The sequence below is a fragment of the Gadus chalcogrammus genome, chromosome 3 (genome assembly GCF_026213295.1).
Source record: "Gadus chalcogrammus isolate NIFS_2021 chromosome 3, NIFS_Gcha_1.0, whole genome shotgun sequence".
In the NCBI taxonomy this organism is placed as follows: domain Eukaryota; kingdom Metazoa; phylum Chordata; class Actinopteri; order Gadiformes; family Gadidae; genus Gadus; species Gadus chalcogrammus.
The window spans coordinates 22,416,607-22,438,644 of NC_079414.1; the positions used below are offsets into that span (position 1 = coordinate 22,416,607).

The 22,038-nt window shown below is 46.7% G+C and overlaps 1 protein-coding gene across 1 annotated transcript in view; it reads left to right on the forward strand.

Annotated features, from left to right (window-relative positions):
* The first annotated feature begins 407 nt into the window (after positions 1-407).
* The window catches only part of cfap58 (cilia and flagella associated protein 58), a 53,729-nt gene continuing 32,098 nt past the window's right edge, over positions 408-22,038 (forward strand). Inside the window, exons 1-11 of the mRNA XM_056587288.1 lie at positions 408-473; positions 1,261-1,536; positions 1,729-1,877; positions 2,909-3,065; positions 4,100-4,294; positions 5,518-5,655; positions 7,739-7,898; positions 9,668-9,750; positions 11,323-11,529; positions 14,864-15,016; positions 16,680-16,826. Coding sequence (XP_056443263.1) covers positions 468-473; positions 1,261-1,536; positions 1,729-1,877; positions 2,909-3,065; positions 4,100-4,294; positions 5,518-5,655; positions 7,739-7,898; positions 9,668-9,750; positions 11,323-11,529; positions 14,864-15,016; positions 16,680-16,826 — 1,671 coding nt within the window. The 5' untranslated portion in view covers positions 408-467. The remainder of the gene's footprint in view (positions 474-1,260; positions 1,537-1,728; positions 1,878-2,908; positions 3,066-4,099; positions 4,295-5,517; positions 5,656-7,738; positions 7,899-9,667; positions 9,751-11,322; positions 11,530-14,863; positions 15,017-16,679; positions 16,827-22,038) is intronic.

Below are 22,038 nucleotides of genomic sequence, written 5' to 3' on the forward strand. Positions count from 1 at the left end.
CTACAAAGTATGAGGCCATCAATAACTCGACATCCGATGAAAAACAACAGGAAAACAATCATGACGATGACTTCAAGAGGAGGATACCGAGTAGGGCTGTTGCTCACAACTGCCATCTAGTGTCAAACAATAACAACAACAGCAGCTTAATTGCGAAACAAGGCTGACGAGGGGATTCGGTGTCACTTTACACGTTACTAAAAAAATTGTGCAGTTCTTGTTCATTCACTGCTGTTAACGTTAAAACGGTTTATTTTTACCTGGAAAGACGATGAAAAATGAAAAATAAATAAATAAAAGCACGCACGTCTTAGAAAAACACACCACAAGCACACGCTACTTCCGGTGCCCCCCCCCCTTAGTTACCGTTGCTACGTTACGCGTGACAACAATTGTAATAGTTTGTGAGCTGTTTGCTACTCATGAGATGCAGATGAAAGCTACAGTGACCTCGATGAAATAACATCATGGAGGTAAGATACATGACATGCATTGTAATTGGGAGAAAAGCAAGGCTTATGACTCAACCAAAGAGCACTGGGTGATTGATTACTTTACTGACTTTCAAACGAGTCAAATGGTGGTGGTGAGTTAAAGCGATTTGAATGTTAGTTTGAAATATAATCCTGGGTTTTCATACACGGCTATCGTTAATTGGCCATGATTATCCATGCTAGGCACGAATCAAAGTAGCATGAATCATCTTGGACAGTTGCCTCAGGGCACCAATGCCATGAAGCCTTCCCATTGTGGTCTTCTGACTAACTGGAGCAAATGGTGCAACCGAATCTGATACTGCCGGATTAAAAATGATATGATAGATGATAGCAAAGCCATTTGCCACATTCAACACAGCCGAAGTATGCTATAGCTTTTATTATCGCACTATATGACATCCACTGTTTAGGCTAGCTTAAACTAAATATTTGTTTCGTTTTTGTTGAATATTTCTATCAGCTAGGTCCTTACTGTTTAGAGAATACATGTTGATGCCTGGTGGTGCAAATGGATATTAAGTTATTTGAGTTAGTCAAAAAGTAAACATAAATATAGGCTACAGTAGCCTATAAGCCGAAAAACCGAAGTCAAATGATCGAACTGGTTGCCAGTAAGTCAACGAGAGGTAAACGTGACAACTCGACCCGACATAATATAATACATAACAACTTAATCCTACTTCTCCTTAGTTACAGTTGACCTTTCTCCACAATTCTGTGTTTGAAACACGTTATTTCAAAATGTATTAATCGTCATCCACAGCAAAAAGGAGGCACGGATGGAGAGGAGTCCTTCGAGGCGCTGGAGAAGCAGTTCCAGTTGGTCCTCACGGAACTGCTGGGAGATAAGAGCGTGGAAAAGTTCCGCACGGAGTACGAGAAGATCACCGGCGCCCTCAGGAAGGCCCACGAGAGCGAGAAGAGGCTCATGTCCAAATGCAGGGAGCTCAACGCAGAGATCGTGTCCAACTCCACCAAAGTGGAGACGGCGCTGAAGCTCTCGCAGGAAGATGAGGCCACCATCAGATCTCTGAAGAAGGTACGTTGTACCGAAAATTATAAACACGCTTTTTTTTAGGTTCGATCACTGATTAATTCGTTTTTAATAAGGTATGTCATGTCTTTTACATGTGTGAAAACAATGCAGTCGCAGCACCTTCGTTCCCCTCTGACCTTGTAGTCGTAAAACATAATTTTAATTTATATCTTTGTATTTTGGTTTTCACCTTAGGAATTAGAGAACGCTTGGAAAACAGTGGATGCAGCTCACGATAAAGAGATCAAAGCCAAGGAAAACATTATAACTCTCAAACAAGAGATCTCAAGGTTGACCCAGCTGGCTGAGCAGGGAGCCGGCTTGTCTGAGGGTCAAGAGCACAGGTACGTGGTCTGGTTCATGATTCAATGTTGTTATTGAGATTAAGACTACAGTTCAGGGTGTTGTGAATCCCAGCCAAAATATACAGGGTTTGATCCCCTGTGTTTGCTGCTTACCTTAAGGCATCCTGGAGCAAGATTCAGAACCCCTACCTGCTCCTTGACGACATGCATCTGTACTCCAACCACTACTTTTTATTTTATAACCTGTATCTGTACTGTCTAACCCAACCCCGTTGCTCTTTGATGACCTGCATCTGTACTCTCTAACCCAGGGGTCACCAACCTTTTTGAACCTGAGAGCTACTTCATGGGTACTTCATCATACGAAGGGCACCCAGTTTGATACACTTCTGAAATAACAAATTTGCTCAGTTTGCCTTTAGTTAAATATTATTATTATTATTGATTAATGATAATCATCTATGTGAAGACACTGATCATGTTAATGATTTCTCACAATAATGATCAACAACGATTTAAAAAAGGTGGGAAAGAGTTGTTCAAGAATGAGTTGTGCTATGTTTAGAACCGGCCTGTGGGCGCCTCATATGGGCCTTGCGGGCGCCCTGGTGCCCGCAAGGCTCTAACCCCTTAGTTGCTCTTTGATGACCTGTATCTGTACTGTCTTACCCCTACTTACCCGTTAATGACCTGTATCTGTACTCTCTGACCCCTAGCTGCTCCTTAATGTCCTGTATCTGTACTGTCTAACCCCTACCCGCTCTTTAATGACCTGTATCTGTACTCTCTATCCCCTACCCGCTCCTTATTGACCTGTATCTGAATCAACTTTAAGAATGTCTCATCTCTCATCTCATCTTCATCCGCTTATCCAGGGTCGGGTCGCGGGGGGAGCAGCCCACTTTACAACTTTAAGAATGGATTAAAGTATCTGCTGCGATGACAAAAATAGTAAATATGTAAAGTTATAGTAATGAAAGGCAGTCGACTGTCTAAGCCCATGAGGAAACATGCCTGCAGAGGTACGCGGGCGTGTTTTTAATATGTATATTTTCCTGTATTCTCTGTAGTGTAAATAACTTGAAGCAGGCCGTGGATGAGTTGACCGGGGAGCGAGATGAGCTGGTCTCCAGTGTGGAGCGTCTGAGAGACGGCCTCGCCCAGGCCTCTGCCACGCAGCAGCAGATGGAGGCCCAGATAGAGAACTCCAGCCAGGCTGTCTCCCAGGTAAACACTCATTACATTACCTCCAGCCTCCCTCCCTCGCCGTCCCGCCGCGGCAGACGGCAGACGGCTCAACGTTAGCATGCGGCTCCCTGAACGTATATTCAAACAGGTGTGAGATATAGCGTACCACCATCTATGGAATTCGTTTGAGGGGAGAGTTATTTGGTGCTTAGGGTCGTGTGTGATCTCTTCTTGGTTGTGTTTCTTGTAAGCGTAGTTGAGATTTTTTGTAGATTAACAGCTCCTCTTATTTTATACATCAAATCCATCTACTGACAATGTGGACGCATGCTAATTCAAATCCCACAAAATGTTTAATCAACACTAAACTTAATGCAATGGATTATCAGATGGATCTCAGGGATCTTAAGGTGTCTGAATAAAAATAGGAACTTTGATTAATACTTAAAATGTCCTGTTATTATATCCCCTGTTACGATAGAAAAGCCCTTTACCCTGGTGCAATATACCACCATCCCCCTCAGCTCCCAAGAACTTAATCCACACGTCAACTGAAAGGCTAATACACTTACTCGACCTTCAACATAACACCACCCTAATCTTAGTCAAACCCTTTCTCGAGGTGGGGTCTGGTCTTTCCCCACTGGTGTTGATATACCAGCTGTCACCTGACCAAGCAATCAACATTACGACCAATCAGCCAACAACTAATCAACTAATTAACTCTCACGGAAATAAACGACAGGGAAGCCAAAAGGAAACAGGGCAGAGCGGTCCAAAGAGAGACAACACAACACCAACACACAAACGGTACACCGTAGGTCACAAACCCCCCTTTAGCCCTATGAGCAGGAAGCATTAATCACAGCTGACTGTACGGCGATGACAGATTCTCACAAAAAACCCTCACCTCACCTCACCTCACCTCACCTCACCTCACCTCACCTCACCTCACCTCACCTCACCTCACCTCACCTCACCTCACCTCACCTCACCTCACCTCACCTCACCTCGTACCCGCTCCCCTCTCTCCTCCTCCTCCTCCTCCTCCTCCTCCTCCTCCTCCTCCACAGCTGCAGCAGGAGCTGCAGGTCCGCCAGAACGAGCTCTCCCGGGAGACGCGGCAGAAGGAGAAGCTGGAGAAGGAGGTGAAGCAGTTGCACGCCGACGCGGAGGCCAAGACGTCTGAGCTCAAAGCCCTGAGCCAGCAGGGACAGCGAGCCAAGGACGAGCAGCAGAGGCTGGAGCAGCAGCTGAAGGAGCTAAAGGTCCAGCAAATACCGCCACACACACGCAGATACACGCAGATACACGCACGCACGCACGCACGCACGCGCGCGCACACACACACACACACACAAACACCGGTCGCATGGACACATGAGATGCAGGTGTGACGCAGGCAATGACGTATTGAGCAGTGCTTTGACCGTTTGGTCTCTCTTGTACAACCACAAATACACATAAATCCAAAATTTGGGGACGTCAGGCACTGCGCTACCGTACAGCCATGATCGTAGCAATACATTTTTTGTTTTATAGCTTTCAACAAGTTATAAGTGGCATGTTTAAAGTGATGGACGACAGAAATCCATTTCGGAGCCCAATAAAACATCTGATTTGTTGACACTGAACACACGAAGCGTTGAAATGGGCCCAAACTAATCGGAAGGTGAAAGCTTGGAACTCGAGAAGATGTTCCACAGAGGCAGCCTGACCGCTATACTCACCGCTACGGGAGGTCGTGTGTCAGTAATACTCTCCCATGGATACCCCTTTGTCGGGCAGAGACCCAGGTTCACTCCATCGCCAACTCACCTCTTTAAGTTGTCCTCAGTACCTCCTTCGCTTAACGTCTCTCCTCCCTTCTTTTCTCTCCTTCCCCCGGTTCTCCCTGACCTCCTGTTTGTCCCGGGAAGTGTCGCCGGCGACATTGGTCTCGTCATTACATCCCCCCCCCCCCCCCCCCTTTTTGCCCGCACCCCCCACCCATCCGACCACAACACACATACCGCTTCCTGCCGTCTGTGCAGATGGTCGGTAGTGGTGGCGCCTCGCTGCCAAGATTACCCAGCATGCCAGCGGTCTTGGACGGCGATGGCGATAAATGATCATCTGCTTGCCTCCACACTTTTTTCGGTTTGGATGCAAAATATCAATCAGGCCCCGAACGTGTCCCGCGTGTTTGCGGCTGATTCTTTTCATCCCTCTTTTTCCTCGGCGACGTCTCCGTGTGATTTGCAGCGACCTGGCGAGTTGACTGACATTTATTGTAATATTTGTTTTTACAACCCACAGAAGGACAAAGAAAATACAAACAATTTTAGTAGGGGATTTCAGACGTTTCATTTATTTTTCATCTCATTCTCTCTGTCTCTCCCTCCCTCTCTCTCTCTCTCTCTCTCTCTCTCTCTCCATCCACTGACGCCGGTTCGAACCCACCGCCACCACGTCTCCCCCACCACCTCCCCCTCTCCCCCCCTCCTCCTAGGTAACGAATGAGCGCAGTGCCAGGGAGCTGGAGCAGATGCAGGCGAAGATCAGCAAGCTGCAGCAGGACAACGAGCAGCAGTCGGTGGCCGTGGAGCAGCACACCCTGGAGAACCAGCAGAAGGCTAACGAGCTGAGGGTAACACACACACACAAGCGCGCACACGCACGCACACGCGCACACACGCGGACACACATACAGACGCATACACGCCTTGGCGGCAGCAGCTCTGGTTGTAGAGCAGGTTGTCTGGCAAACAAAAGGTTGCTAGTTCGATCCCCTGAAGCAATGGCTGGCTTTCTCCTTGCATGACTGCCCACCATCGGGGTACGGCGTGGGTGATTGTGAGGCAATAATTAAGAAGTGCTTTGAGTGGCCCCAGGTCTGAGAAGCACTATAGAAAATAGTGCTTTCCAGTGGTATATAAAAGGGGTAGACTAACTCACATACACACGCGACCATAGACTCACAAGTGAATACAAAGATGCACGCATACACTCATGCACGCATAAATTGTGTGTGTGTGTGTGTGTGTGTGTGTGTGTGTGTCTGTGAGCTCACAAATATTCACAGGGTTGTATGTGCAAAAAGCAAGTGAAGGACTGCGAGGACGTAGGCAGAATCCACATCCAGCAGATGAAAGGTAGCTGCGCGGCCCTGAGAGTGCTGCCCAGCCTGACCCTTGACCCCAGAGCCACCCAGAGCTGCTGGACTCTTACATAATAAGCAGTCCTTCGAGCCGAGGGGTTTGTCTCGGAGAGTCGATTCCTTTTTTTTTTTTTTTTTCTCTTTCCTGTTTTGCCCGACTGCCCGCTTTTCTTTGACGGGCACGGCACCGCATGCTGAACGGAGATGAGATAACGCGTCTTGTTGTGTATTCAGTATAACCGGGAAATGAATCGGCGTTGACCTTTCTTTTTGGAATAAAAAAGTGCACGGGTTTTGTAGCGCAGCAACGCTCAGGGAGAGGATCCTCAACCTTTTCTTCCATCTCCGAAACCCCGTCCGCGGGCCCGAGGGCAGTTCTGTGTTGCAAAGAGTACTGTGTACGGTGCTGTGAGGATGAAATACATCTACGTGTTCCAGGCTCGTTGCATCCAGAGCTGGAACACCATGTAGCCGAAGCCACGGAGCAGAATGGCCCCCGCTCACCTATGATTCATACACAGATAGCTACAAACAATCTCTCCCTGTAGGACTCGCCTCCGTGCACCTTGCAAAATTCAATCTAATTTTAGTATCAACCCGTTCAATTCAATTGATGGGGCTATAATGAGTAGTACTGCGTATACTGAGCGATACGGAGAATGGGCAGAACTAAAAAAACGTTTTTTTTAATTGCATGGCATTAAGTATACTAAATGAATGTATACTTAATGCATCATCTAAATGCTAATATTATATTTAATAACGGGATGCCACGCCAACAGTGTATTTTCGAAGGGGTTGTGTACACCTAAGATCATTTTAATTATGCTAGTGTCAGTACGCATGAAGACTCAAATTCATCCGTTTGCCATTCATTTTTTGCGGTAGGCAACCACAAGGGGGCACTGCTTAGACGCACTTCATCAACATACGAGGGAATAACGGCATACATGTCCATCTGCGGAACATTTGGCATGCCAGGCGTAAAACGAAATAGTTTCAAGTGTTCAAACAAACAACCACCAATATGACCTCGAAAAAGGATCTCTACATTTCTGTGGATATAACTGATAGAAAATAGAAGATGGTACCACACACATACGTATACAAACATATATATATATATATATATATAAAATATATCCGCTTACAATATACCTAGTATAAGGTGGGCCTAAAATAAGATGCTATAATACTATATTGATTTTCACGGGTGTGGCAGGGGGAACTCGCACTTAGCGCTTCAGCAAGGGATATCACAGACAGGCCATTAGCCGGTAACTGGGGGTATTTTTAGCCAACCACATGAGCCCGTGGCCATCGAATACTTTTTTGTTTTTGCAGACACGTGAAATACATCCCGACTTCTCTCGGTGTTTGAGTACCTCCCTGCGGTTCCCCTGACTCGTAGTGTCTGCGGTACCCGGTAATGGATCCTATTAGAGGGAGGCACGCTGCCTGTGTTCTTTCTACCTAATCCTCACCCTATCCCTTACCCGTACCCAACAAGAAGCTGACCGCAGAACCATTCATATCTCTCCCCCCCCCTCCCCCCCTCTCTCACCCCCTGCAGATGAAGGAGGAGGAGCTAAATCTGAGGCGCCAGGAGATTGCCAAGTTAACGAAGGCGCGAGAAGCCATCCAGAAGAAGTCCAACCAGATGGAGGATCAGAAGGGGGAGGCGGAGGTGCAGCGGGAGACGCTCAAAACACAGCTCGGCGTCCTGGAGAGAGGCAGGGCACACACGCTGAGACATACACACACACGCAGATATACAGACACACACACGCAGATAAACACACACACAGATATATAAGCACACACGCAGATATACAAACACAAATACACACGGCTACACTGCGATATACACACACAAAAGGAGATACACACACACACACACACACACACACACACACACACACACACACACACACACACACACACACACACACACACACACACACACACACACACACACACACATACAAGCAGATATACACACACGCCTATAAACATATGAAGACAGTCAGACACTCATATTCAAATACATACATACACACACACACACAGTCCCTCAAATACGCAGAGACACGCCTGAACACACATACACACACACACACACACACACACACACACACACACACACACACACACACACACACACACACACACACACACACACACACACACACACACACACACACACACTCAAACACACACAGGACTTCTCCACCAATTTGTGAGTACACGATGCAAAAACGCCCTCCCCTGAGTTCTGAGAAGAAGATTGACACACAGCATCATTGAATTCTAAGGCGAGCTCGTCTCTTAGTACACTTTACCGAGAAACATCTCGCTCACAGTATAGAGACTCACGGTTGCACGCAGGAAAAAAGAAAAAAGCGATCACGACCTGCTTGTGAAAGATCACCAACGGGGCAGAAATGCAGGCACTCAGCCGGGACGGATGGTTGGTTGATGTCCCGACGTGGAGGTCCCTAGGACGCTGTCTAGAACAAACCATGTAAATGTCAACTTGAAAAGGAAAAACACAACATAACTGCAGGCACCGAATAACTAAGCTTGATGGTTCGGGGGGGGTGGTGAGGGGGGGTAAATCTGAGTAAATTGTGGTTTCAGCGTGGGGGAGGGGGGCGTGGCGTGGAGGGTAGGGGGGGGGCGGAGGCTGCGGTGGGTCTGTGCCTTCGGTGGCGTCCGCTTGATGCTTGTCATGATGGATGAGTTGGGAACGGGCCGTTACATTAATAGGTGTCTCCAGGGTGATGGATGGATGGATGTGGGGGGGGGGGGGGGTGGTGGTAAGGGTGGGCTAGCTGACAGGGAGGGGGGGGGGTAGAGTGGGGGGGGGGGGGGGAGGACACCCAATCCGCACGTTGGCCGACCGCGGGGACTACATAGAATGGCCATTTCATATGACAAGCGCGACGCTCATTCTTCCTGACACCGGGCGCACTTAGAAATGTTCACTGGCATTTCCCTCCTTTCGCTTTCAATTGCATTGTGGCCTCTCTCTCTCTATTTATCTCTCTCTAGATCCCCCCCCCCCCCTCTCTCTCGCTCTCTCGCTCTCTCCGCCTCTCAACACTCTCCACGTCTCACCTCCGCCCGCCTCTTGTTTACACTCCCACCTATCTGGGTTTGCATCTCTGCGTCCCGGCCGCACTTTGCTTAATGTCGCGTCGTTGCGCTGCATGTCATTTCAGCCCCGTTTTTAGAAAAAGCACACACACACACACACGCAGACACACGCACGCACACACACACACACACACGCGCGGGCACGCTCCCTTCCTCTGCCCACAGACGTGAAAATAACAGGCTTTCCCCTGAGCGTTTCATCCCTGACCCCCCGGCGCGTGGATCCACTTACTGCTTGGAAATGATACCCTCAACACGCGCAAACAAACAGGCAGCAGATAAACCCTAAAATTACTGTTTGTCGACATGTATACAAAACAACCAGGACACTTTGACCCCGCAGAGCTGGAGGTGTTCAGGAAGCAGGCGGAGACGGAGAAGAAGGCGGCCGAGGAGCTGGCACGGGAGAGGGACATGCTGAACAAGGTCAGTGCCCCGGAGGGGATAGCCCAACGCTACCGTGGAGGGAAGGCTTGGTTCAACCCCAGAACCCCCCCCCCCCCCCCCCCATTGGAATAAGGAGAGCGATGAGGTTCAGTGCATGGAGGTCCGATGTTTTGGTCGTTACAGTTTTATGTTTTATGTTTTGAATGTTTTTCTGTCGCTTCTGAGGGAATTAGTGCGATGGCGCGGAATGTGAATGCGTGCAATGTTTAGCATTCTGTTGCGTCGCGTCGAAGGCACTCGGATTCGGGATGGGATAACGGCGGCCGATTGGGATCGATCCTCCGAACTATCCGTGGGTCTCTGGTGTACTAGAGACCGCTATAACAAGGACGGCCCAGCCCACATGTTGCTAGGGAACTTTAGCACCATTAGTAGCCTAAAAAAGAGGAGAGTAAGAAAAAAGATAAATAAATAAACAGACGTGTTCTGCAGATATGAGCCAGAGGGCTGAAATGGTCTAAGAGTGCGAGACCCTCTTCTCGTGTGACGCATGTGGCTGGCTGCATGTCGGCATGTTGGCTCAATGCAGCGCAATCCCTCTGGGAAAGTTCATCATTATGGATGAGCTCTTTGGTTCACGAGGATCTCCACTTTGTAGACTGGAGGCTCTCCTCTTGCTTTAAAAAAAAGTCTCCTAATTGCTCTCCCACTCCCTCAATGTAAGATTCAAGAAAAACACGAGTGTAGTCCTGTTGACAGTGGCCATGCGATAAATATAGAGATATATTTATATATTTAGATGGAAATGAGTGGCTTTTCATATTTAATTGGACTGTGCAATAAGTTAGCATGCTAATGAGCGCGGGGCTGGTGGTAGCGGGGTGTGTGTGCGCGCTGGCATGAGGGAGGAAGGAGAGCAGAGCGGGGGTTTATTCAGTTCCCCGGCCCCACTGGCTGACGAAGAAGCGCAGGCGCACCCTATTCTTTTACTTTGAATAGGGTTAGGTTGTGGGGTTTTAGTTATAGCCTTTGTGCTGGAACGTCTTCACTAGACATGACATGGCGGCAATTATTGGTGGTCAGCAATCCTGGACTGATTTCCTTCCCCTTCAGTAGCCTGGATTAGGAACATGAAGGTGCACAATCAACGTTGTTCCATGCAAAGTGAAATTGGGTCATGAATACAACAGAACTAAAACACAGGATTCCTTGAACTGACTCAAACGATGATGTGTTGAAATTAATCTTGATACCACTACCACAAATACAGAGGAACATTCTAATTAATCCTATTGATGAAGTACTGAAAACATTAAACATGGAGGCAAGTCACACAAGTAGCAATGTCATCTGCTAGTAACAGCCCATTACTAGTCTTATTTGACTTGAGCTATATGAACAGGGGTGGGGTCAGTTGAAAAAAGTGAACTGTGTGCACCCACCTGGTGAAATACTAGAGGGGCAACACGCAACCGTCTTACGCAATGCTGCCTGAAGCCTTCACCTTACCGAGGTGTTTCAGTGTGCGTGGGTCTGTTTTTTTTTGTGTCAGTGTGTGTGCATGCGTCTTCTTGTGTTTTGTGTATGTGTCATCATATGTTTGCCTTCCAGAACCTGATCAAGGTCACAGACTCGACAGGGAAGCAGCAGATCTTCCTGAAGCTCCAGGAACAGGCACAGAAGAACCTCGAGCAGGAGGTTCACAACTACCGGGAGGAAGCCCAGAAACAGCAGAAGATCATCCACCAGCTGGAGAAGGAACGCGACCGCTACATCAACGAGACCAGCGGCCTCCGGAACAAGGTAGGCGGGCTCTTGGTTTGTTTTGATTTTTGATAAATTGTCTGTTGATTTGTCTGACGTTATTTGGTCTGGAGTTGACTGATTTAATTGGTTCATTTTCCTGGAGTTTATTGGTCTTCAGTTTCCTTATTTGGAACGGATAAGTCAGGAGTTGATTGCTCTCGAGTTAACTAGTCTGGAGTTAATTTGTCTTGGTCAGGAGTTGCTGGTTTGATTCTTGGCTCCACCCTGCCCGAGGAAAAACATTAAATGTTTTAATTATAGACGGTAGATAAATCTGTTATTAAGCACTAATTATAAGCAGCAGTTTTGAATTAATTGTTTCGTCAACCCACTCAGCTAGAAACCCTAGTTTTTTCTCACAGGAACGATGTAGCAAGCTGTTTCGAGAATTAGTGGGAGCATTACTGAATCCATATGAGACCATTCAAGTAATGTAACTGCGTGTCATAATGCATTATGGTACACGTTGTCGTGATCCATTTTCCTCAGATCGTGCTCAGAATCCGGAGCGTTCGTTGTCGCGGTTCTTAGACTTGAACATGCAACGCGAGATACAAGAGATTGTTTACATTAGTCGCAGGTCTTGGATCCTTTTTTATTAACCGAGCCCACGTTACATGCAGTAATCCTTTCTTTGAGGGAAACAACACAGGAATATTTGATTAATTTATACCTCATGACATGAATACACAAACACATTACCACACGTACATAGATGCAGACACACACACACACACACCCACACACACACACACACACACACACACACACACACACACACACACACACACACACACACACACACACACACACACACACACACACACACACACACACACACACACACACACACACACACACACGTCCCTGAACATGGATAACATTAGAAATCAATGGGCACAGCATAAGGGCTGATGACATGCTTCATGCATATTAAGATGTACAACATCCAACAAACAACATGTGCAGGTGTTGACAATGAGCCAAAGAGAATTAGAGGCGAGGCAACTGAGTGTATGCACAACACATCCATCACTTGGGACATGTAGCGCCATGGTCAAACATTATTATCATGGTTTAACCAGAACATGTTGTCCACAGATGGAAACGTGTGTACAGATAACGTAGTCTGTTTCGATTTACAGAAAGACCCCACACACAATGATGACACATGCAGGAAGAAACTCCTGTGGAGACGTTGCATTGCCTACCAAGGATGGCTTTATTGTATTGTTTTTCCGTGAAAGCATCAAAGCCTCTAAACCCCTATTACGGGGCTTCACGTGGCTTGAGTCTCAGCAACGACCCTTTCACGAGATGGGCAGAAAACCTGTGTGGGTGTAACATGTAAACACTTCAAAGGCGGTCCGCACCGAGCCCTTTAGAGTAGATGGCTCTTATGGAGCAGGTGGCCCAACTCACACTAAGCAGTGGGGATTGTATGCCTTTTGTGTAAATCTGTTTGTGTGTACTTGTGCGCCTCTGCATTAGACCACGATTCTACTCAAATAACATCGCAACTCCTGTTTTGGCACCTTATTTGTCTGCGTGCTCCATGGCACAATAGTGCTCCACTTTATAGAGGGGTGTCAGCGGGAGCCACCGGGAAGGAACACAGCGGCGGGTTTACTTTTGTTTTAAAGCTCGCCCTGCTGCCGCCGTCGCTGTGGAGGAGCTTCAGAATGTACCTTTTAAAGGCAGCACAAAAGACGCAAACAAAGAAGCGCCTATTTATACCCCAGCCTAATGTAGTCATCCTCCCATCCAGCAGTTCGACTCAATCTACCCTTTGTAGGGAATTCCATTTCACGGCTGGAAGTTCACCAGGTGTGTCATCAGAAGTAGGAGCTCGGCTGCGCGGCCGACTCTCACTTTGATATTATGCCACCGCGCCTCTCGTTCCTTCTCCCCGTGTTGTTTTTCCCTCCCTCTCATCCGGGTGAGTCACCGTGCGTCACGGTGCCAGCCTTTCCCCTGCCTTTTGTTTGAGATAACATTTTATTAGCACCTCAAAAGGAACGTGCGCTTGTTTGTTGTTTTCCGGGCGTGAACTTTTGAACGAGATAATCACAACGTTGGCGGTTAGAACGGACGCGCTTTGACCAGGTCGAGGGAAAGGAGCATGTTTGCTTCTTTGAGTGCCCCTTTGTGGCGCATGGGGTGGCACTGACTGCTGTCATATAGCGCCACTGAATGCCGCGTTGCTTTTGGAGGCGTCCTACTTGTTTTTGAATTACTAAAGTAACTTCCATATTCATGAACATTTCCCCCATTCCCCTATTAAAATCAGCTCCCGGTGCACAAAACGGGGCTCGATAAATCAATCTTGAGGTGTGGCTACAGAAGGCCACTCAGCTAAAACAGTAGCATTTCTGTTTAGCATAGCTAGGCAAGCTTTTATTTTTTAATTGTGCATATGTCTTGCCACCGGTCACCCTCCACCAAGTTCATTATATTCTCTATGAGTATTGATGACAACCTGTTGCCTAGATACTGAAGTAATTTAATCCAAATGTAATTTGTAGATTCAAGTCATGATTTATCGTGCCATTCAACGCTCCACCTGAGTGTAATTTCTCATCTCGGTGGCAGAACTTTTATTTGAAAGTGCAGGACAGGACAGCTCATCGTAGGAGATTCCGTGTTCTCAATTGAGTTTCTTCAAGGGTTAGCTTGTTGTTTCCTTAATCCTTTAGCCTTGTCGCTCACCCACTGTTTATCAGCTAGGCATAGCGGCTGATTCACCCACTCAGGCAGCAGCTTCCAACAACAGTCACAGTGGGTAATGTGTCATCCCTGGAGATAATCACCCTCGGAATCCTATCACAGACTATAATGCACACAAGCTGCATGTGGTTCCCACTGTAGTCTGACTGTTATGATTGCTCCTCTCATTAATAGGCTATATCTTGATGGCACAAGTTTTCAGAAGAAGTTTTGCCTGTGTGTGTTGTTGCAGAACAACACACACTGTGTGTTGTTGCAGAAAGACTTCTCTTTCTCCGGGGCCCGGCTCTCAGAGAGGCAGATGATTCTCATCGTTCATCGAACCGCAAGTCTTGTACATCAATTGGAAAGATTGATCTCAAAGGGTGTTTGGCTGCGAATCCAGCCGTTAAGATACGCCTTAGAACTCTCCAGCAGTACGACATTGCGACATGGAGAACCGGCATGCTTTTTTTTGACACGGACATTGAATAAACTACAACTCACAAAAATGCAGCGACCTGGCATCGGTTTCAACAAAGCCTTTAGTGAGCTGCCGTCGCCGCCCTGTGTTCCCCAAAACATCTCCGTCGCCCTCGACATGTCCCACGGCCTGTGTTCACGTCCACAGGTCCAGCAGCACACGGACGACCTCAGAGTCAACGAGACGGAGATCGCCGAGTACAAGAAGAAGACCTGTGACACGGAGCAGCGACTGGCCAGCCTCCACACCCTCTACGAGAAGGTGGTAGCCGAGAGGAACCTCTACAGCAAGAACCTCGTCGAGGCCCAGGTAGGAGGCATGTCATCACCGTGCCCTCTGCCTCTGCTCCCTGCGCTCTGTGTGTGTGTGTGTGTGTGTGTGTGTGTGTGTGTGTGTGTGTGTGTGTGTGTGTGTGTGTGTGTGTGTGTGTGTGTGTGTGTGTGTGTGTGTGTGTGTGTGTGTGTGTGTGTGTGTGTGTGCGTGGGTGCTTGTTTGTGTGTGTCACGAGAGAGAGACTGTCTAATCATTTAGTCAAATGGCCCGTTGATTGATTGATTGAGCTCTCCCTCGCTCTCACTCTTTATCCCTCTATATCTGTCCCTCTCGACCATGAACAATCCCATTGGGCACGCATGCCGGTGTGGAAGAGGTGGGCTTTAAAGCCCTGCAAAACAAAGAGGCCATTTTGTAGCCGGCCGTCTGTCACACGCCAGTGAGCTCATTAACTCTGCGCCCTGATGTTTGTTGGTTTAAGATAATTCCATTTGATATCCATTAAAGGGGTGTTTAACTCTAAATCGTGGCTGCCAACTCGATGAAGGTTGGCATCATTAATGCGCGGCGCCATCCAGCTACAGCGAAAAGCACAACAAAAAAAAAGAACGAAAGTGACTGTCCACGGGTTTCTGTCACAAAATATCACATCACAGGCTAGGGCTTCAATCCAGTGCATATCAAAGAGCCCTTTTTCCCAGAGCCTGCTTTGTTTCATCTTTCTGTCATCGCCCTCTTATGTCCTGTTCTTTGATAGTTTCAAATGAGAGCTGAGACTCTAACTTCAGTTTGGCACGAGCAGGCGGACCGACAAAGAGCGCCTGGCCCGGGTTTTAACTGGTTCTGGACCTGGGCTGTCATTTCCTGTAGTGACCTGAGAGTCCTCAGGCCCACTCCCCCTCTAAACTTTCTTTCTTCCTTTCGGTATTTCTCTCTTTTCTTTCCTTGTTTCTTTGATTCTATCTTTGTTTCTTTGTTTCTATCTTTGTTTCTTTGTTTGTTGCTTTGTTTCTTCAAGTTTTTCCTTCTTTCTGTTTTTGTTTGTTGGTTTGTTTGTTTCTGTTTTTCTCTTTCAGTGTCTCTTTCTTTCTTGTTTTTTTTGTCTTTCTTGTGCCAAGTTTTGTACTTTCTCACTGTCTCTCCTTCTTTCTTTCTTTCTTTCTTTCTTTTGAGTCAGATTCTTCAACTCTTCTTATACATATTTCTGTTTTATGAACCCTTGCATTGCATATTTTATCTATCTATGTATCAAAAGATATATATATACTGGTATAGAAGACCATCGTTATATTACATTATATTGCTATATAAATGACATATCGTTTTATTACATTATATCACTATTTATAAATAGATACACAGTTGCATTACATTATATTTCTATATATATATGACATATAATTGTATCACATTATATCGCTACGTATAGATGGATACACAGTTGTATTACATTATATTGCTATATATATGACATGTTGTTTTATTACATTATATCGCTACGTATAGATGGATACACAATTGTCTTACATTATATTGCCATATATATGGATTGTCATTTTATTACATTATATCGCTACATATAGATGGATACACAGTTGTATTACATTATATTGCTATATATATGACATGTCAATTTATTACATTACATCTATGTTTTTACACCTATTTCTCTCGTCCCTTCCGCTGGCCTGTTTGCCAGGATGAGATCGCAGAGCTGAAGAGGAAGCTCAAGTTCAAGAGCCTGGAGATCGAGCAGCTGAAGGAGGAGATCAGCGGCAAGGAGGCCACCATGTCCCGGGAGCACCAGGACGCCCTGCGCGTGGAGAGGGACAACGAGGGGCTCAAGGTAGGGCATGCACCCATGACTGGTCCTGACCCACTTACTGGGGCTGACCCATGACTGGGGCTGACTCATGACTGGGGCTGACTCATGACTGGGACTGACTCATGACTGGGACTGACCCACCTACTGGGGCTGACCCATGACTGGGGCTGACTCATGACTGGGACTGACCCATGACTGGGGCTGACCCACTTACTGGGGCTGACCCATGACTGGGGCTGACCCACTTACTGGGACTGACCCATGACTGGGGCTGACCCACTTACTGGGACTGACCCATGACTGGGGCTGTCTCATGACTGGGACTGACCCATGAATGGGACTGACTCATGGACTGGGCCTGACTCATGACTCACTCATGACTGGAACTGACTCATGACTGGGGCTGATTCATCACTGGGACTGACTCATGACTAGGACTGATCCATGACTGGGGCAGACTCATGACTCACTCATGACTGGGCCTGACTCATGACTCACTCATGACTGGGCCTGACTCATGACTCACTCATGACTGGGCCTGACTCATGACTCACTCATGACTGGGACTGACTCATGACTGGGCATCCTTTACAGGTTTTGGTCCCAATCAAGATGAACCATTTTCACTGGCTGTACATTGAACTATTGTCCGGATGGGACACTGTGTACATGCTGAGTGGGGACGTCTTTTCGACATGGCTGCTCACTTCTGTCTCTTTTTCTCAAGCGATGTTGGGCAGATGTTTGTGGAATGAGAACCTTTCGCTGCTACAGTGCTGCTATTGTCGATGTAGATGGGAATAAAATTGTGAGTGGGATTCTGACTGATGGCAAGGACGTTTGAAGTACCTTTTCGCAGCCTTGCTCCATTCCAGAACACTTTGTCAAGACGCTCGTTCACAAAAAGAATCATCTACCTCCCTGGGAAACATTTATTTATTTATTTGTGTCTTTCATTCGTTATCTAAACGTGTGCTCAATCAAACGGGGTAAATAGACAGGGATAAGGGGTTGGGGGCAGCAAAACCAGTAAAGCAGCCAAACTGCAAGGTGTCTGGGTGCATTCCCGGTTATGTGGCAGAGATGCCATTGTGGCGGGATGTCCAGGTTAGGGATCCCAGCAGATGGTTGTAGTGGGGAGCACCGGAAGGGAGAGGGGGAGAGGGGGAGAGGGGGAGAAAGAGGGGGAGAGATATAGGTGGTATGAGAGAGGAGGAGGGTAAAGAGGGAGAGTAAGAGAAAGAAAAAAGATGGAGAAAGCGAGAGGAAGACAGAAAGTGAGAGAAGGAGATGGAGGGAGAGAGAGAGAGAGAGAGAGAGAGAGAGAGAGAGAGAGAGAGAGAGAGAGAGAGAGAGAGAGAGAGAGAGAGAGAGAGAGAGAGAGAGAGAGAGAGAGAGAGAGAGAGAGAGAGAGAGAGAGAGAGAGAGAGAGAGAGAGAGAGAGAGAGAGAGAGAGAGAGAGAGAGAGAGAGAGAGAGAGAGAGAGAGAGAGAGAGAGAGGCTCTCTTCATGGCTAGCTGAATAATCCTGGACCGGGTGTGTTTACAGCCAATGGAATAGCATTGTGTGCACAGTATGTGTGTGTTGGTGCATAATGGTGTGTCAAAAGGTCTTTTTGGAAGGATTATCCGTATTACAATAAACAGAAGCACATGCACTACCTTGATTTGATGAATCGGAGGGGGATCTTGTAAATCCCCAGTCACTGTCTCAGGACGAGGTCTTTCTTCAATAAATGACGATTTATACCTTCATCCATCATAAGGCAGCCATCGCAGCGTGCCGCCGCGTTCTTCGAGGGAAAATGTTAAGCGAGCACATAGTTTCGGCGGTCAGAAAGACTCCAGGAGACCCCCTCAAGGTCTGGCATCATGCCCTATCCAGGGTGTGTTTCAGGCCGGTCCAAAACATATCGGACACCTGACATGCATCGTCTGTTTCTCTCTTGGGACAACCTGTAGATGAGATTGTCCTCCCTGTACCCTGATCATCACGTGGGTAAGGTTTGACGATTGCCTCCTGGAAGACTATTGAGGTGCGTTTTTTTGGTTTTTGTGTCGTTGGATGAAACACCTAGCGCCTGTAGGAAGAATCCGGTTTAATGTGATAATGATGGTTTTTCCATCGTATTAATTGTTATCAGAATAGGGTGAAAGAGTATTGTCAGACTCGTACTGATGAAATGCTTTCCACAACGCTTTTTCGTAGTTACCCTAGTGACACTTTTTATCGTAAAATATAAAAGCCAAAAAGGATCTGTACTATACTCCCACATGAAAGCCAGGACTGGGTTAGTAGGCATCAGCCTACTCAACCAAAATGTGTGTTTTTCTGAAGCACCACCATTTTGCTGCTCGATCAATCAGAAGAACACCATGTGTCCGATCTGTTGCCTTTTTTTTCTTTCATTGCATGTCTGAAGGGTTTGGTGTAGTCCAACTGTTAGGGGTCTATTTCTGGTGACACAGTGTACCGCACTCGTCTGCCGAAACTATGAACCACTGCCAACCACAGACTCGTTTACAGACCGCACTATTAGATATCCACCAAATACTTTTTCTGTTAATGAAGTGAACCTTTTAAATACTCTTCAATGTTCCATGACGTTTTTTTAATGGTGATACTTTACTTAAAGGGAAAGATAAACGGAGAGATAATTTTTATACTATCGCCGTGTCATCTCCTATTTAGCGTTACGAGTTGCTTTGCAGGGGAAAAAAATAAACGAATGCAAATGCAAGCAATAGTTCATCATTACAAAACGTGCAGACGCCCTCAAGGCAGGATGTTTAACTGAGACTCCAAATGAACATCCGGCCTCAAATAGACTCATGGCACAGTTCATATATGGTTCATATTCTCCCCCAGCCCTTCCTCTTACAACACAGACTCACAAGCACCCTTGCTGGAGGAGACCATGTCAGGATTAATATCAATTCTCTGCCTAGAGGGGCCTACAGTACTCCTTCTGTCCTTCAGCAGTAATGTCAGGGCTCTCAAAGGACAGAGAGTGTGAGTGGGGCTCCCGTGCTTCACCATACAATCTCCCCCGCCACCCCTGCACCCCTGTGAGCCCTTGAGCTGCACTCAAGGTCCAGGCTCGACTCTGGGCCTGCCGCCCAGCATGCTTCAGGGAAGGACCCCGCGTGGCGGGTGTCCCCCTGCTCTCGCCTGCACACGCCAAGAGGCCCTGGAAGAGCACAGTTACCGCCATCAACGGCGGGGTCTCGCCGCAGGCAACCCGGCCTCCCTCGCCTCCATCCCTGTTAGCCGTTGATTGGAACACCCGGTCACCCCCACGTCGTTATCGGCGTTGCTTGCCGAGAGGAGAGTGCTCAAAGCGGGAGGTGGGGGTCCTTAAAGACAGGAAGTGGAGACAATCAAAATCGGGACAGGCTCTTTTTTTCTTGCCAGCCGTGAGCTATCCTTCACCATACCTTTCAAACACAATATGCCCTTTCTAAAAATCCAATTCAAATTTCTCCCATAATGAGTGTTCGGGAAGCATGAAAAGTCAGACGAGACGAACAGTAGCTGCCATCCAGGCAGAAAGATGGCCTTAATTTCCAGCCATCGTAGTCGGACGTTTTGGATGACAAGTTCAAAAGGCATGCTGAGACGAAAGGAAATAATTCACATTATAGGTGGAGGTATTCAGAGGGAGTGCAGACACTGAATTAACTTTTGTACAGCTCTTTGTAATGGGCAATAAAAAAAGTGAGTGCGTTGGGTTGGAAAATTATACTTGAAATAAGAAATGCAAGAAAAAAAAAGAATTCCGTCTTCTCTTGGAGAGGTTTGTCCCAATATAAATGGCACGCATTTAGTTAAGTGGTTCTTCTAAATAATGATAATATTTATAATGGTAATTGAGGGTACGTTTACAATCACTCCCTATTGCGGAGTTCCCGGTCATATGAATTACCGGGTAAAATGAATACCTTGCACAGCGGGCGAAGAATATCTACTAGCTACACGATTTCTTAACCGGCAGCTGAAATATTTATCTGTTTATATATATATTTATACACCCACACTACCTATGTCTCTCTGCATTCCCCATCTACTGTACTTCATATATATATATATATATATATATATATATATATATATATATATCTTTTGTGATTTCCTTAGTTCTGTTGACATTCCTTATGATTCTCCTCTCGTTCTCATTTCATGACTGTTATTTCTTCTTTTTAGCCTTGAAATGATTAGCCTTGAGTAGTGATAAGAAGCCCTTTCTACCTTGATGATTTCAAACCATGACTTTGGACATTTGACTCACATCCTGCCCCAAGAGCTGCCGGTTTAAACTTCACCGTGATCTTCTGTGAACAGAAAGACTCCCCAGCAGTTGCTCTCTTCTAATTGTTCATGTTTTTCTCACTTTGAATTGGTACTGACCCTGTGAGGAAACACTAACCCTACCACCTAACCCTTAAACCTGACCTTGATATGAAACCCTAGAACTTCTTCCAAACCCCCAAACCAAAAGCCAAACCCTAAACCTGACCCTGATAGGAAACCCTAGAATTACTACCTTACCCTCAAATCCTGGAACTAAATCTTACCCTAAAATCTCTTTGTCTCTCTCTCTCACTCTCACTCTCCCTCCCTGATTATCGATCCCTGTTCCCATTCACACATACAGGAAATCTTCCAGAACTTTGCAGGGTGACACTGCATGTGTGAAAGGGGCTGCTGTCTATCCCCCTTCTCGTGACAGACAAACGCAGTAACTAATTGGTGTGTGTGCACCTACTTACGCAACGAAAATAGGTATTTTCTGCAATTACCGACTGGCACATTTTGTTATTTTCTCCCTTTGAGCTTTGAAACCTATTATTTTGTGCAACGCATTTAAGGCGGTCACAACTAATTGATACTCATGGTGTTTTTATATAATCAGCACCATACATAAAAGCGGTAAACAATGTGCGTGACATGCTAAAAAGGCATACAAATGCTTTTTTTTAACACATTTAATCGCAGTATTTTATTTCCTCTTTACAAGCACAGCAATCCTCTTCATAAGTGCCTTCAGTGATTTGATGGATCATATTATTTTTTATCTGTAACTTCAGCCCTCTTTTTTTTTTTAACCCTGGCACTACGTAACTCGATGGGGAAACACATAATAGACCACCCACCTCCTCAAAATAAACTCCTGTGGCATCTGTTCGGACCTCCCTGCCAATTTGTGAGGTGTCAGGGCGCTGATCTTGTCAAC